At 43.9% G+C, this 17,421-nt stretch overlaps 1 protein-coding gene across 1 annotated transcript; it reads right to left on the bottom strand.

The window, feature by feature from the left end:
• Positions 1-331: 331 nt before the first annotated feature.
• LOC129326613 (solute carrier family 22 member 6-A-like) lies at positions 332-14,240 on the bottom strand. The gene is made up of 9 exons (XM_054974863.1): positions 13,833-14,240; positions 11,767-11,870; positions 10,184-10,338; positions 7,143-7,311; positions 4,972-5,095; positions 2,635-2,750; positions 2,094-2,308; positions 1,196-1,304; positions 332-539 (listed from the first exon to the last, which is right to left on the bottom strand). Exons 1-9 carry the CDS (start codon positions 14,238-14,240, stop codon positions 332-334), a joined length of 1,608 nt encoding a protein of 535 aa, XP_054830838.1.
• Positions 14,241-17,421: the final 3,181 nt, after the last annotated feature.

Raw genomic sequence — 17,421 nt, 5'->3', positions numbered from 1 at the left:
ACTCTTCTCCTTGGCGGAGAATCACACCACAGATTCTCTTTCTCTCTTGCAAAAAGCTTCCCAGGATTTGACAAGAGAATCCCCCTCACTACTCTTCTCCCATTAGAGAATCACATGGAGTGACTGTTCTTTGTAAGACTACACAACCCAGGGGACCTTGCAGGACTCAACACATGTCTGGGCGCCTTGTGTAGTTTCCCTCTTAGCCATTATGGTACACCAGTTCTTCCTAGGCAATACTCTTTCTGTCTTGTGTATATCATGTACTTTGCTGGTGCTAATGTTAGCAAAATAACAGCAGATGAAGCAGGCCTGCCTTTTTGAAAGTGACTCACCCTCTCTCGACTTCCTCGATGGTGTCCGGAAGCGGCACGTTGAGTGTCTCTGGCAGGAAGATGGCGGCAATCCCCGAGAGGATCGGGGCTGTCCCGTATATGATTGGTGGGAGGTAGGGGAAATATTCCCCTGTTATCCTTACCATCGGTGCCACTATGCCCCCCACACGAGCCAGGGTGCTGCCCAGCCCCATCCCGGTCTGTCTGCAAGTGTAGAAAACAACCTTTAAAGGAGAAACCATAGAATTGTAAAAACAAAGAGCTTGTTTATTTGGGTTCCTTAAGCAAAAGTAATGACCAAAATGTTGAGTGAATCAAAGGGATTTTTTACTAGATTGCCTGGAGAAATGTGGATTGGATACCCATATGCCCACATCCACTTCTCCAGATATTCCTGCTGAATATTATTGCACTTGAAGTGATGTGTTGATGATAAGCAAGGTGTGTCTCTACCTGTTTGTTCCGCATGTCTGCTTAGGGGCGATAATGAGACAATACAGGCAGATCCAGGACAGCTGTGTGGAACTGGAAGTGGTTTTCTGCTTGTATTGTTTTCTGCCGCATTGTTTTGTTCATTAGAGATCTTTGCTGTTTGATTGAATTGTCTTTATCATATTTTGTAATCCGCTTTGAGTCTCAGTGAGAAAGGTGGGTTATAAATGATGTTAATGATGATGATGATGACAATGATGATGATGATTTAAATTTAAATGGCTACACCAGCTCTTGAGTATGGGGATGCAATGGTCTTTTTAGGTACTAAAATAAAACACACAAGAGCTTCCAAAGTGGGGCTGACTGTAGCAGGACTCTATTTAAAGCAGGGCAGCAGCAAATGGGAGGGTGTGGGGGGTGCGTACCTGATCACTGTTGGGTAAAGTTCTCCTGTATAGAGATAGAGACAGTTGAAAGATGATGCCAAGCATCCTTTTCCAAGTACCGCCAAGGAGGTTCTCAGGGTCCGGAGATCTTGGGGAGAAGGGTACAGAATGGAGGCAGTTGAAAACAAACGGTTTATTGAGAGGTTTACTGTTCAGTTTTCTAATATGGGCTGAAGGTTTTTGGACTACCTGGGGGGAATAGAACATGCCCACTGTATGAATCAAGATGCTGGACTTGATGGACCATCATTTCTCTGCTGTAATATTCATATGACTGTTGTAGTGAACTCAGGAATATGGAAGGTAATAATATGGGGAGTGTCTTCTGAGCATGTGCAGAATCCCTTACCCCTTCATAACACAGCCAGCTCCTACATATGTGGTTTGGCCTCAAACTATTATATGAGAGCAGGGTTGCCAACTGAACACTTTCCCATCAACATGATTAAGACTTCCCCACCCCCCGCCAGTCTGTTGCCAGGTAAAGGTCCTCCCCACATTATACTGGAGGAAATAAGGGAAAGGCTATTTTAAAAATATATATAAAGGATTTTAAGAAATGTTTCTTATTTATTGTTTCCCTCATGACTAGAATGACTAGGTGAAGTCATTTCAGTCCTTCAGTTTCCCTCATGACTAGATGAAGTCATTTCAATTCTGAGGGAATATTTGAGTGGTACACCCCTTCCCACCCACCCCCCAGAATTCTTTGCAATACGTGGAAGATTCTGGGAACACAACTGACAGGTTTTGTGTGGTTGTTTGCAACCTCTGTTATGTTGACTAGAGAAGAGAGTGATTCTGAACATTTACAAAACATCACACTGCCCTCTGCTTTAGGCCATAAAGCCTGCATTCACTACCACCAGCAGCTCACCATGAGGCACAAATATATTGGCCAGGATGGCCAAGCCGGCCAAAATAACAGACGAAGCCTGTGTAGTTCGCCGTCCGATGTAGCTCATACCAATGGCAGCAACTAGCTTGGCTGGAATATCGATGGAACCAAAAGCCACCTGGATCAAGTAGATGCTGAAACCAAAGTTCTGAAGATCCATGGCGAGACCGTAGTAGGAGAAACTGGTAGCAAACCTGACAACAGAGCGTAAGGACGCAGGAAGAAAGGCAGTAAACATGCAGCTCCCAGTTGTTGCTACCAATTTCAATGTGCTACACCATCACACAGACCAGTTATAATGGTCAGTGTGGTTACCACAGCCAACTGGGCATGGGTTGTATTTGTTGCTGATGTGGTAGAGCCCCTGCTCCCTTCCTAGAAAACTGAAAGGGCTCCATTTTCACATTAGCAGGATGGGTGTGAATGTGAAAAGGGCCTGCTCTTTGTTCTGACATTGGACTTGCAGTCCCCCTGGAGTACCTTCATGGGTCCCAGTTTGAAAAATGTTGATCTAGCATACCAAACACTGGAAATACAACAGGAGATCCGGCGTACGGTGGGTGTACGAGCCAAGCTGATGAACGTGTATGAGGAATTTGCCAAGGCCATTTCTTTCTGCATGTTAGATTTCAAAACCTGCAAAAAGACAGAGAGAAAATCAAAAAGTGTGACCAGTCACCACTGTAATTGCTTCCCTGGATTTTCTTGATCAACCTTTTCTACTTCACCCCATGATCAAAACAGCCAAGTACAGGTTTGTATTGGAGCCTTTGGCATGGAGATTGGCAACTCATAAATCTCAGCTTCTGTATTTTTTAAAAAATACTCAAGTTTAGTGAATTGTTTGTTTCATTGCTGGAGGTGGAGGATAGTATTTTCAGGCTGTTGAAAATGGGACTTGCTGCTTGCGGACTGCTCATTTGTCCCTCTTTTTGTCTCAGACAAACAGGCACTGTCAGATTCTTTTTTTTTTTACGAATTCTTTATTTTAATTAATAAATTCAGACATGTAAGATATAAGCTACAATCATCTAAATCATACCTCTATAATCAACCACTACTACAGTCATCAATATCATCTAGATATACATAAACCTAAACACATCATCTAAATCATATAAGAATGAATCAACGACTATCATTTAAATCATGTTGTCATCAACTGAATCATATATCTATATAGAACGTGCTTATATATGTTCTTAATTTTTCACATCTATTTGAATATCTTTCCGTCTGTCCTCATATTTAATAATAATTGTTCTTAATTATTCTTAATTTTCAATAATATAGTTGAGAAATGCTTTCCATTTTTCTTGAAATTCTGAAATTGGCCTATTGTATATATAAGAGATTAATTTTGCCATTGACACATATTCATGTAGCATTCTTCCATTCTATCAGATCTGGACATCTTTCTGCCTTCCATTTTTCTGCAAATACTGGCAGATTCTTGAAGTTTGCAAGGCCCAGTTCACAGATGCAGCATGTAAATGTACACCACACTTCTCTGAAGCCACTTTCACTTCTTTTAAAAATGAAAGGCTGTCTGCAGCCTTAGAAAGTCATAATTTTAATCAGAATCATTCTTCTTCATAACTTGTGTTTTCCTGCCCAACAAGCCCTGTGACTTAGATTACTACTAATATTACCATTTCACAGAATGGGAAAACAGAGGCTGATTCAACTGATGACCTCATTAGGAGTTTCAATGCTTATTTTCGGCCAAATTTACTCTAAGGGTTTACAGTGGGTTTACCATTGATTTGAATTCAATGGAAGGAATGTGAATTTTTATTTGGGGATGATTGGCTGATCACGAGGCAGCCAGTGTGAGCTGAACTTATCTTGTCAAAAACAAGCCCCAAATGTTTGTAATTAGGCCCAGTTGTGCATTACAATGAAATGCAGTGCTGAGAGTGGTAACAGACAGTTATTAAGAGAGATGAGTGTTTGGGGAAAGATATAGATACACTTTTTTTGGGGGGGGGTCCAAAGTTGCCTCTGACCAAACAGGTTTTTGTTTGGTCAATATAAGAACTCATTTTGGCAAAAGGCAAAAATAGAGCATGTAGGCACCCTGGGAGCATCTTTTCCAAACCACTCGCTCTCTGAAGCAACTCTCTTCTGTCTCCAGGTGGCAAGATCTGAGAACTGAAGGGGTTTCAAAGAACTGAGGAAAAATTCTCTGCGTATGCAAGTATGCACGCGCAAACTCACACACACACACCAATCTTGTATCTCCCTCTAGTGACAGCAAACCCAAATGTTGCTTGTTGTCTCTTTGGAAACAAACATTGACATTCTGTGAATGAGTCCACCCAGTGGAGAAGAGCGGAACCCACGTTGAGGAAAATTAGCCCCACTTAACAGTGGGATTTACTTCTAAGTAGATATGCATAGGATCTGGCTGCAGTTCTTTCTCTTGAGATTAAGGGTTAATAATTCTACATTTTCTCCTTTCCCTCCCCTCTTTCATTTCTGTTGATTCATTCCACTTGGAAACTCTTTCAGAGGCATGGCTACACCAAGGTGTCTATTGGTATTCTCTAATGAATGCTCTAAGATGAGTTTTGTGAATATTGGAGGTGTTTTATATTAGTTTCCTTAAAAATGGTCAATAGAATTTTAAGAACAAATTTCTGCTAAAGTGCCCTAGAGCACAGAGTTATATTTGAAAATGCCAAGATTTCAAATTTTAATATTTCGAATTTTGAGAATTGCATCCATACTTTGAATTTGGTTCCTGCTTTAACAGCAGATAAAAAGACTCTGTGCTCGCCAATCAATGTGGTCCCCCCAGGGGAAAAAAAAAAGACTCCGTACATCTCTGGCTTCAACCACTTTGTCTTTGTACCTCAGTTGTGAGCTTTTCTCCTTCTTCCTTTTTCCCATTGATCTGGGCCACCTTCTTAAGGACTCCCACAGCTTGCTCTAGTTTTCCAGAGAGAACCAGCCATCGTGCAGATTCAGCAAACCACCTGGCAGAAAAAGGCAGACCTGAGGCCATTGCAGGCTCGAGCATCATGCAAATATTCTTAACCAGGGCTTTTTTTCTGGGAAAAGAGGTGGTGGAACTCAGTGGGTGGCCCTCAGAGAAAATGGTCACATGGCTGGTGGCCCCGCCCCCTGATCTCCAGACAGAGGGCAATCTAAATTCCTCTCTGTCTGGAGATCAGGGGGCGGGGCCACCAGCCATGTGACCATTTTCAAGAGGTTCCGGAACTCCGTTCCCCTGCGTTCCCCCTGAAAAAAAGCCCTGTTCTTAACCATGTTTCCCTGCCCCTGCTCCCGCCGCCCCGCTCCACCATTCTGTTAGCTGAGCTCACTGTTTTTCCACATTAATAACTGGAGGTGTTCTTAACTCTAGCTCCCCACATTGCTTACTTTTAGAGCATGGTTGAACAGAAGCCCGTCTCTTGAGTTCTGCACGAGTTGGTTCTGAGAGTGTATCCTGATTTGGAAGGATGTCGGCCCAGAACAGTGACTTATCAAGAAACCCAACTGTAATTTTGAGGTTTCAGTTAATTTTGTGGAGTTTCTTCTGTACATTTTGACTATCATTAAACTGAAGAAGCCATGTGATGCCTTTCATCAAGACTAACCAAAATAACACAAAACAATGAGCAAGCTTTTGAGTTCTTCAGAACATTTCAGCAGACTGGAGATTTTTAAAAAAGGAAGCGGGAAGAAACATTTCAGGCCCTGACCTTAAGACCTCTTGTTTGCATCTTGTGTAGAATGCCAGGAATAGTTGAATTAGATGGTAATAGATAGATAGTGGGTAGAATAGTGGCCACATTGTACTTTTTGATATTCCAGGAATAGTAGGGGAGAATGGCAGCCTCCAAATGATGATATGAAAGCCAGGTGGAGATCAAATGTCTCTCTAACATGAGGGACTATGGCTCAGTGGTAGAGCCTCTGTTTTGCATGCAGAAGGTCCATGGTTCAGTCTCCATTGGAAAGGATCAGAGAGCCGGTGATATGAAAGTCCTCTGAAGAGCCACTGCCATTCAGAGCAGACACTACCTTGATAGGTAGGGATGCCAGGTCCCCTGGGGCCAAATTGGGGGGGGAGCAGCAGTACTTACCCTCACACACCTGTAATGTGCACGTGTGCCCCTGCCCACCTGTCCCTCTGGAAAATATTGTCTGGTGCAATGTGGAAGCATGTGTGTGCTTTGAGCATGTGCCCCCCCTACTGCCCAGATGAATGGAGGTGGAGGGGAGGGGGCAGGGGCAGGGGCAGGGGTAGGGGCAGGGCATCTCCCACCCCAGGCAGTGGGAGGGCATCCCTAGGTCAACGGTCTGATTCAGTACAATGCAGCTTCATGTGTTCAAATATTCACATATTCATGTGTTCAAGATACTTTAAAAAGATGACGGTGGAGGGAAAACAATGTAAACATTTTTATTCATATCAAAAATAAATTTGGGGTGATGTACTAGGTAGTGTTCGTGGAAGCCAAACTATGTAATATATTACAGACACGTTCCTGGGAATAAGCTCCGTTGAATAGACCTGATTAGGATTCTAAGTAGACCTGCTTAGGATAGCTCTCTTAGTGTTGGAGGGAACTCCATAAGCACAGTTATTTCCCAGCTTTTCATCTAGTTGAAGAATTTTTTTTACTATCTAACCTGATGAAGTATTCTTCAGAGCTCAAAAGCTTGCACACTTTGGTTGAGCCTAATAAAACCTATGATATGGCTTTTCTTTGGGGCTTTTACCTTGGGGCACTGCTGCTACTTCCGCAAACTTTGTTTGTTAGGACAAAAGATGCCATTGTAGCCCCTTCCGAGCTGTGACTGTTAAACTGATTTAGACCTGTTGTGTAAACTAGCTCTTTAGACAAAGCTTATACAATGGCAATTCCCAGAATTCCTCCGGAAAAGATACACATCTATTTAGCCTTAGCCTTGGGGGTGTAAGATGTTGTTAGATGAAGCCCTGGGTCCTACTGAGAAAGCCAAGTTCAAGGTTCACAGTGGTTTTGCTAACCACAAGGAGCAGCCCCTGCTCACCAGGAGTAGAGGAAGAAAGCAAAAAAAGGCATTGAAGCAGCAAACTGAAGCCAGCGCCAGTCCGGGAGGGCATAGGCCAGTCCAGGAAGGATGATTTGCCCAATGGTTGCAGAGTAGCCCACCACAGTCCCAGCAACAGTTCGGACTTTGGTCGGCACCCACTCGAGGACTGAGAAAAACAAGATGTGGGAGGGGGGTTAGAAAAGCCAGGTCATTTTTCGAAGGCTGCAAAGTCAATGCTTCCAATTCCTACTGCTTGAGCAAGCCATTCATTATAAGCTGATAGTGTCGCCATCTCAGCATGGTGTAGTCCATAGGCAGAGTGTCGAACAAGGAAATGGGAAACCCCCACTTTGCCATGGAAGGTCACTGTCAGGCTATGGATGACAGGCTATGGCAGATAGACCCCTTTACCATTACAGCAAGAATCCAGGCTCTTGGTTAAAAGGTTTTATTCAGGAATCAGATCATTTCCACAGATATGTCCACAGGATTACTCAGAAGCCAGGTAAGCAACTAAGCAGTAAAAACAGGTTGACAGGAATGGCAACATGTGGAAAAACCATTCCTCTTAAAAAACACAATTACTCCTTTCCCCCCTCCCATCAGCAAAACATAACTTTTGGCGCAAACCAGGGTTTTTTTTCTGGGAAAAGAGGTGGCAGAACTCTCAAAAGGGAAATGAGGAAGAAACACATGGGATTCTTTGAAATCATATTCTTTTCAAGCATTATTGCCGAGTATTTTCAAGAGGTGCCGGAACTCTGTTCCCCTGCATTCCCCCTGAAAAAAAGCCCTGCCGCGAACCCATCTTGGGAATGTCTCACATATTTTAACTATCATGTCTAGACACTAAGAAAGCAGGAGATTAAAGATGAAACACAGTCATTCATGGGAGCAGGCAGTGTACAAGGTCAGAAGCACTGAAAGCTTCAAAGCCATTAGATAAGACACCTGCAACTTCAGTAAGCCTGTGAAAGCAAAGCAGTTATGGCATTGGCAATACAGCATCAAGGTACAGCATGAAACACTGGTTCAGAACAACAGGTCAGCATGGATGGGGGCACAGACATGACAGTCATGGAGTGACTTGGGACCAGTCACACACTGTCAGACTAACCTACCTTACAGGGTTGTTGTGATGATAAAATTGAGGAGAGAAGAATAATGTAACTGTCTGAGCTCCATGGAGAGCGGAGCTCCATGGGTGGGATAAAAGTGTACTAAATAAATACATACATACAATCTGTGGCGTTTCCAATTGAAATGAGATTGTACTAGGTTAGTCACTGAGATGGCAACAATATCTGGTGCTATTCATTTCTAATCTTAATGTGAGTAATATGAGGACTTACTCTTAGAGCTAGAGTATTTCAGCTGAAAGGAATGAAAAGCAGAGGAGGCAGGCAAGGGAGAAGCAGCCTCTTCTAGTTCCACTTTGGAACTTAAATAAATCAGACAAAACATCACTTATCAGTACTTTGCTGAAGATGGATAATCATTCCTATTAAGAATAAATTGGCTGCTCCACCACCTGAGCAATCCTAAAAACAGCACAGCAAGGCCACCCACAGATAAAGTAGGGGTTTGCACATATTTGGGGGAGAGGGAATTCCTAAATAATGCAGGGAAAAATGACTTTGTAAGTTAATCAAAATAAAACTGGTATGAAGAGATCTTTGCATGCTTCGGGAGGCAAGGGAAGAGGTGGTTTGAACCGTGGAAAAAACAGAGGGAGGTGGTGATCATATTGCCATGCTCAAGCCCCTGTTAACAGGATCCATGTCATTTTTGTCATTTTTGTCATTTTTATCTGTTTTCCTCTGCTTTGCTACATCTTTTCTAAACCTGGTTTGGCATGATCTTTTTGGAAAGACTGCAGTCCAAGCAATGGCATATATTTCTGTGGTCTCATTTTTGGAGGGGGGGGCACACTTCTTTTGGGGGTGGGGACAGAGCAGGATTGCCAGCTTTCTTAACCTGGTCTGGCGCCGGTGCTGTTAACAGCCGCATCCTCTGCAGACATTATCCAATGATTATGCTGATCTTGTCCCTACCAAGCTTCTCTTGTTGATTTCTGCAGAAATCTGCAAAGCGAAGCTGTTGGTGGGTTGTTGGTTTTTTTTGCTGGGTCAGTTGGCAACTCCAAAACAGACCAGATGGGAGGAGATTTTGTTTGTTTTAATTACTCTCCTCTGAGCTTGGCGTTCTTACTGCCCTCCCAGCCCCTGTCTCCACAGAGTGCACATCATGTGACCTCCTTTTCCTCAGCGTGTGAGAAAACCAATCAAAAGTCAGGTATGCCGAACTGGAGGGATAAATATTTGTACAGTTCAACACATGCTGAGGACAAAACAGAGTGAATGGGGTCAGGAATGCAGGGGGAGGGGGGAGGGAAGAAACTTCTCTCACACTGCACCTTGTGAAAACCAAAGCTGTAGAATACCTTTGATAGGACTGGCCAAAACATCACAACAAACCACATACATCACAAAACTGGGTGCAACTGGGTTGGAGGTCTCCAGGACTCTTTAGCAGAATGGATGTCCAGCACAAAAAAGGGGATGGGGGTGGGGGTGGTAGGTTTTTTCCTGGTATATAGGTAAAGCCCAAAGTCTGTACTTGCTGTTCTTAACAGGATGTGGTACTGACTAAATTGGGCTTATTTAGAAGGTACAGGATACAAAATGGATTTTCAAGTTTGCTAGGATAAAGGACAGCATTCTACCTTCACATATATCATTAGAAGAATAGCTGGTTGTATCCACTTCATTGATTAGAGAAGCCTGGGTTCAAATCCCCGTTCAGAAGGGTGACTTTGGGCCAGGCTCTCTCAGCCTAATCTACCTCACAGTTTGGAGTGGCTGTAAAATGAGAGGGAAGAACTCTATATACACCACCCTGAGTTCTTTGGAAGACAGGTGAGGTACTTGTCAGACTGGGAAACTTGTCAAATTTCTAATTTTTACAAATCCTCCCCCCCCCCCCCAGCCCTCATATTATAAATACAGGTTTCACACGTTGGGTTTTTCAGGTCTTACCTAGAGACATGCAGTTCAGGATAATCCCAGAGAGCGCCATGCCAACCAGGAAGCGGAACACGCAGTAGGCTGTGAAAGTTGGGGAGAAGGCTGTGCACAGGCCAGAAACAGCCATTTGCAGATAGGACCAGCTTAGCACTGACTTCCTCCCAAACCTAGGGCACAGGACTATGCATAAATATATTTCCTTGGCTGCTGTTTATAGAACTCTGTCAATGCAGTTGGTGCTTTGGAGAGTGAAGTGAAAAAGTGGCCCCCCAATTCTCATGGAATTTGCACTGTGTTTTGGCAGTGACAAGGGAGGGAGAGGCAAGGGGGTCTCAGGGTGAGGAAATGATGCTTCATATCCCTAGGCTTTGTTTCAGTTGGAGGTGAGGAGGAAGGGGATACACCCAAATGTTTCATGGGAAAAGCAGGATTTGGAGGAGGGATTTGAAGGAGGAGCATGAGGTGGGAGATCCAGGTATGTGGTGTTGGCAGAGTGCCTTTGCAGCTGTGAGGAGACTGAACTAAGAGTAACAGAAGCTTTATTTACAGAACTAAGAAACAATCAAAAGAGAGGAGATAGTTAGCTTCTTTGCTAGTTGAGAGAGTTTGTGTGTAGAGTTCTAGAAAGAAGGCCTAAGGATAGCATTCTGCAGACAGACGAGGAAAAGCCCCTTTAGAAAGAAGGTATGCTACCTACAATCATGTCTATCTAGAGCTTGCTGCCCCCTGCAGTTTCTTTTTCTCTTCTTTGTACACATGGCATTACTTAATTCATCATTATCATCATCTATCTTTACTGGCATAACAACAATCACAAGACTGGTAAAGTATCTGATCCATATCATATAAAACTTCCAAAAATACAAATCCATGCAGACTGCTGATTAAAATTACCTTTAAGTTTAAGAACTTCCACAAGAAAGTTGGCAACTGCTTCAGTAATTTCAGGGACCAAATCATTTAAAAGAAACTAACATTTAAGATTATTACTCATATGACTTTTAGAATGTAATAAATTAGAAAGCAGACATTCCTGGGCAGACTCATAAAAAGGGCAATCTAAAATTATATGGTCAATTGTGTCTAAGGAATTGAGACCACACGGACATAGATGCTCTTGACTCGGGGTCTGGAGATACCTACCAGAGAGCCTCCTGGAAGAGAATGCATTAACCCTGGCCAATAAAAAGGCTCTGCGCTGTGAAGGAATCTCAAGAGCATGAAGATAATAAGCTTAGTTAAAGAATGGGCAGCAAGGAAGAAAGGTGGAGCCAGTTAAGAAAATAGTTCAATGGGCTGGTAAAACTGGATAAACCTAGTCTAATTCAGATAGTTGGTCTATCTAGTCCAGAACAACCTACTCTGATAGGAATCAGTTTTCCAGTGTCTTGGACAGAAGTCCTCTCCAGCTCTGCTTATCTGAAGTCCTTTAATGAGATATGCCAGCCATTGACCAGCAAATATATGCTTTCCCCCTCTTTAAGCTTTTTCATCATTCATCCTCATTGGACCATGTTCACTTTAGTCTTGCCTGGAAAACTGACCCAAATGCTGTTCTTAGATAAAACCAAGAGAGATCCATTTCAGGCACCCACCTGTCAGCTAAACTTCCAAACACAAGAGCGCCCACCAGCACTCCCCCCATGTAAATCGACTGGGCCATCTGTCTCCGGGTCCTTAAGTTACACACCAGATCCCACTGCATAGATGGAAAGGAAAGAATTTTTAAAAAAAAGAAAAATGCAAAGTGATCTACAAATTAGGACATGTTCTTTGACTGGTGTTCCTGATGATTTTTTTAAAAAATAGTTTACTGTAGGGGCTGCAATTTAAATATAAGACAGGCATGGGAGGAGAGGAGCTATTTAACTCTTTGTGCTCTTTTCCTCTTTAAGAGCACCTCATCATAGCTGCCTTTACTGCCATTAAGGCTATGGTCGCCAACCCGCCTGGAGAAAAAGTCCTGGCCCTTTAACAAAGGTTTAATGTGGGGAAATGGGCGGCTTAAAATGTTCTTGACATGGACGTAAATTAGCTCATCTGGTAACTAACCGCTAGTTAAGCCCTCATTAAATGGACAGGGCCCTTTTCTCTAGGCCACCTGACCACCCTAATTATGGCACCTGTCTCCTCCCACACAGGTCTTCCCTGTTCCATTGCAGCTGCAGTGGATGCGTTCTGTTTTTTAAAAAGTCATGAAACAAAGAATGGCAGGGCTACGTGTCAAACCCACTCTCGTGAAAAGCTGAACTTGCAACCTACCCCTGCTGTTTCAGGATATAATTACCAAGTGCAGCCACTAGAAGGGGCTGTGGTTCAAAGGATTTTGGGAAGGTGGGGGTTAATCAAGAGTGGGAGGGGTTGTGTGTGTGTGTGTGAAATCAACACTCTCTAACCCTGCAATAACAGAGGGCATATATGAAAACAGCCCAAATGCAAACTGTACTTTTAAATGTGGTTTGTTTGTCCAAGTGGAATACTACTAAGGTTACCAGCCTTCAGGTGGTGCCTTGAGTTCTCCCTAAATTGCAACTGATCTTCAGACTACAGAGATGAATTCCCCAGAGGAAATGACAGCTCCAGAGTACAGACTCTACACCATCACATTCCTGCTGAGCCCCCTCCCCAAACACCACCCTCCCAATCTCCAGGAATTTCCCAAGGAGGAATTGGCAACCTTATGGGTGGGGGTCCTGTTTCCAGTCAGGATGTATTGTTGCGGAAGTGCTCTTTGATTATGCAAAATGGTCCCTTTTGTATAGGTTTTTGTAAATCCTGCAACTGGTGCAGAACAAGGTCCCCCTGAATGACAGCTATTCTTAGGGCCAGACTAGACATTACAGTGCCCACGAGTCTGACCTGTGAGTAATGAGGCCATTTTAGAGGTGAACTTGAGCCATTAAATGCCATGAGGGCCTGATGGTTTCCCCAAATCGTTTGCAGTTCTAGCCAGAAGCACAGCAGATTCTACCAAACATTATTCACCCCAGTTGCTAAAAGGATCTCTCCCCCAGAACCTTCTCAAGTGCTGAAACAATCCCCTGCCAAGTCCTACCACACTGCAGGCCATGGCATTTTTAATGTCCTGGATTCACCTCTAAAATGGCGTCGTTATCCATGAGTCAGATCTGTAGATGCTGTAACGTCTAGTTTGGCCTTAAGCCTAAACACTGGCTAAAAGGAAATTCCTTTTAAAGAACAGATCTTTGCAGATTCACAGTTGGGTGAGAGAAAAAAGAAGTCATTTTGAGGTTTGGAGCCGCCTGGTCTTAGATCTGTGCTGGCTGTATGTTGTTGCTTCCTACCTGCTCAGTCTATACATTTGTAAATGACATTGCAATCCTATGCAGAGTTACTCCAGTCCAAGTACACTGATTTTACTGAGCTTTGACTGGAGTGACTCGGTATAGAATTGCAATGTAAACACTTTATGGCGGGGGAGCATTGCAAAAGTACTATCTCCTCCTCACAAGGCAGTTGTCCCTGGGTGACTGAAACAATACAAAACTTAGCCTGTTAATATGAAACATTATTGCAATTCAAGTACTCTGATTGAATTCAAAGTAATTTTTTAAAATAATGATGTCCTTTGCAGATCCCAGACTCAAACCTTCACTCACATTATGAACCTTTGTAGCAATCTCAACCCTATCTCTCTCACCTCCATAATGATAGTGTTGGTGAAAATGCTTCTGTCATAGATCCATCCGTCGTGGCATGGTTCGGTGTCTGCCTGAGTCCCGTTGGCATCGGTGGTGTTTGAGCTGAGGAGATGCCACTGTGGGATGACAAACCGGCGACACTTGTCTGGCTTCCCAGCCTGGTCTTTGGGGATGGAGATCCACAGCAGATCTTCTTCTGTCGCTGGCTGCAGAGTCCTGTTTGCATGTGGATGTGTGTCATTGCCGAGAAGTCTGATCTGGCAGTGATGTTCTGGGATGGCCGCTGAGAAGTTCTGGAGAAGGTTGTGACTGGCTGTCAGTAAGACCGGGGTCACCAGCAGGGCCACATGAAGAACCTGGAAGCGGCCCATTCCCCCAATCCGGTCAAGAAGTTCAGCAAATGTCATAGTAAGGGAGGGGGATGCTTAGAGAGTGCCACGAAAGGGGCCGAAGTAGCTGAGATCAGAAGCAATCTGGCACGGCCTGCATCTCTGGAACACATGCCAGCCACATACAGGCTGTTCCCACCCTCTCTGGAAAGTTTCCTCTTCTTAATTTAGGGTCAGGATCTTTGAAGGCGATGTTGCAACGGTCCTTCTTGTCTTGGCTGTGGCTGAAAGCATCACTTGCAGGCATTGAGGGGGGTGGAAGGGGGAGTTTTTTTTAAAAAAAAAAGTTAGGAGAGAAACATTTGAGTAACCTGTTGTGTGAACTCTGCGAGACTATTTCACCCAGGATACTGCAAACCACGTGGGGTGTTTATTAGTCTGTGCATGTGTTAATAACCTTGGGGAACCATGGGATTGGTCTGGGGGGTGATTATGCAACCCCCCCCCTAATAACTTTTCTGGGGTCAAAGTTCTAATGAGGCTTTGAGGGATTAGCTCAAAAAGAAAGAAAGAACAAGAAAATGCAGCTATTCAGCAAATGTGGGGCAGGGTGTGGCAAGAAACAAGTATTAGGCTGGGGGGTGAGAGGAAGGAGAGGGATCTGGCTGTGTTCTCTTGGCTGTAGGAAATGCAGCTTTTTGTTGGCTGCTTCGTGCTCACACTCTTAAAAGGAAAGAAGGCCAGACCCCCATACAGGATCGCTCCCAAAACAAACAAAGGCTGGTGGTGCAACATATAAAGACAGTTTTCATCAAAACCGGCACAGATTGACATGTGCAAGCTTTTGTGTTTCACAGAAAGTTTTGTCAACACACATTTTTGTGCCCCGTCTGCCTCAGGAAGAGTTCCGTGAAACTCAAAAGCTTGTCTGAGACAGCTGTATTAGGAGGGCAAGGTGAGGTGAGCAATTCAAATGCTGGATTTTGTCTGCCCTGAAGACTAGTAGGCAGGCGAGTCTGACCCATAAGGACCACAAGTGAAATGAATGGATGCTACACAGCAGGTTAGTAGACGATCAGCGTATGAGAGAAATGGCCTAGGGTTTGTTTTAAGTCTCCGGGCTCTTAATGATCTAACTTTAGGTGTTTGGTCAGCATAAGAATCATTTGTAGGGCTGCATCATAAATCTTAATAATCTGTTTACTACTTTTTTAAAAAAGGGTTTCTAGTCCTCATGACTTACAAGATGATGCTTGAACTTGTGAGATTATTCTCAGTAATGTCATCTGCTAACTAAATCATGCAACAGGCTGGCTAGAGTTTTGGTGTAGGCATTTTTCAAACTTCCTTTCCTGTATTGACTTGGCATAACTGCCCCAGAGCCCCTGTCTGTTGCAGAATATCCTGGTGCATGTTGTGCTGGGTGCACTTGGAACATGTGGAGCACAGACCAGGGCTGTGGGACTGTCAATCAATGTGAGTAGAGGGCGTAATGTACAGTGCTTCCAAATCTCTCCCAGAGGGGAAGGGTTGGAGAAGAGCTGTGGCTTATTGATAGAGCATCTGCTTTGCATGCCGAAGGTCCCAGATTCCATTAGGGTTGCCACCTGCCCTGGAGAAAAGTCTCCTGTCCCTTTAATAGAGGTTTCATGGGCTGTTGTTTATCAGGGGATGTTATTTACCTCCATGCCATGAAAAATTTCAGCTGCGACTTTCTGCAAATTCGGCATCTATTAAACTTGCAGGATATTTTCCTCCTGGCCAGCTGTCAATCACTAGCATCTCTAGTTAAAAGGATCAGGAAGTCGGTGATGTAAAAGGCCTTGGCCCGAGAGCCTGGACAGCTGCCGCCAGTCAAGAGTAGACAAAACTAATGCTGATAGAGCAAGGGTTTGATTCAGTATAAGGTAGCTTCATCTGTTGAAGGTGGATCTTGGGTTTCTGCCAGAGAAACTTGTACTCCATGACTCAGAGTTTCTCCACATGAGACTGCTCAAGTGTAGGGAGGTGCAATGTTAGCTGGGAAGCGTAGTTTTAAAAGACAGAGCCAATTTCACCTGTCTACACTAGCCAGCAGAGGGTTTAATTTCATCTCTGTCAATTTCATCTCCCCTTAGGGGAGGTGAAGGTGAAATTAACAAACTCTCTGAGGAGTGATCTCTGCAGCTAGTGCAGAGAGGTGAAATTGACAGCTCTGTCTTTTTAGACTACACTTCCCGGCTAACATTACGTCTCTCTACACTTGAGCGGTCTCATGTAAGATGTCTCATGTAGAGAGACTCTCAGAGCCAAGCTACGAATTACACTTGCCTGGCAAGTGAACAGACTCACGTGTATTCCTCCCTGTTCACTTGCCATTCACTTGCGCTCCATTTGATCAAGTGGTGAGCAAGTGAGTGGCAAATGAACAGGGAGGAATACACGTGAGTCTGTTCACTTGCCAGGCAAGTGTAATTCATAGCTTGGCTCTCAGATCCTCATGAGAAGCTCCTGATAAGTTTCTGAGGAAACTGACAACATTCAAACACAGGGCTTTTTTTCTGGGAAAAGAGGTGGTGGAACTTGGTGGTAGAACCCAAGACCACACCATGACATCACTTTGGGTCAGCTGGAACAAGGGGGGAGTTTTTTAAAGTTTAAATCGCCCTGGGTGAAAATGGTCATATGGCCGGTGGCTCCGCCCCAGATCTCCTGACAGAGAGGAGTTTAGATTGCCCTCCATGCCGCTCGGTGCGGAGGGCAATTTAAACTCCCCTCTGTCTGGAGATCAGGGGGCGGGGCCACTGGCCATGTGACCATTTTAAAGAGGTGCTGGAACTCCGTTCCACTGTGTTCCCACTGAAAAAAGCCCTGTTCAAACACAATTTGAATGTTACTGTTTGCAGAGAAACCCAGCTACTTCTAGGAGCTTCAACTAACCTGGAAGGAAACCCTTGGAGAATGAGAACATCTGTGCTTTTGTTAATGTCTGTGAATTGTTTATTTCACTCTTCCTTGGACATCTCACAAACTTAGGTGATTAATCAGCTAATAAGTATGTAATGGTTTGAAACTTGGCTTTTTCCTGAGTATAGATATTCGGATATAAAATACATGTTCTCTTTCAGTGGGGATAAAATGGGTTGACCCCCATTAATGTCCTCCTGATATCCTAGTAGGAAGATTGCCATTCAAATGTTTTTTTTTAATTTATATTATTTAGATTCCACTTTTCTCACTGAGACTCCAGGTAGATTATGAAGTCAATGCAATCAACAGG

Source organism: Eublepharis macularius, chromosome 1, assembly GCF_028583425.1.
Source record: "Eublepharis macularius isolate TG4126 chromosome 1, MPM_Emac_v1.0, whole genome shotgun sequence".
NCBI lineage: Eukaryota > Metazoa > Chordata > Lepidosauria > Squamata > Eublepharidae > Eublepharis > Eublepharis macularius.
Note: the sequence above shows the minus strand (reverse complement) of the source record. Positions and strands in the feature narration are given on the sequence as shown.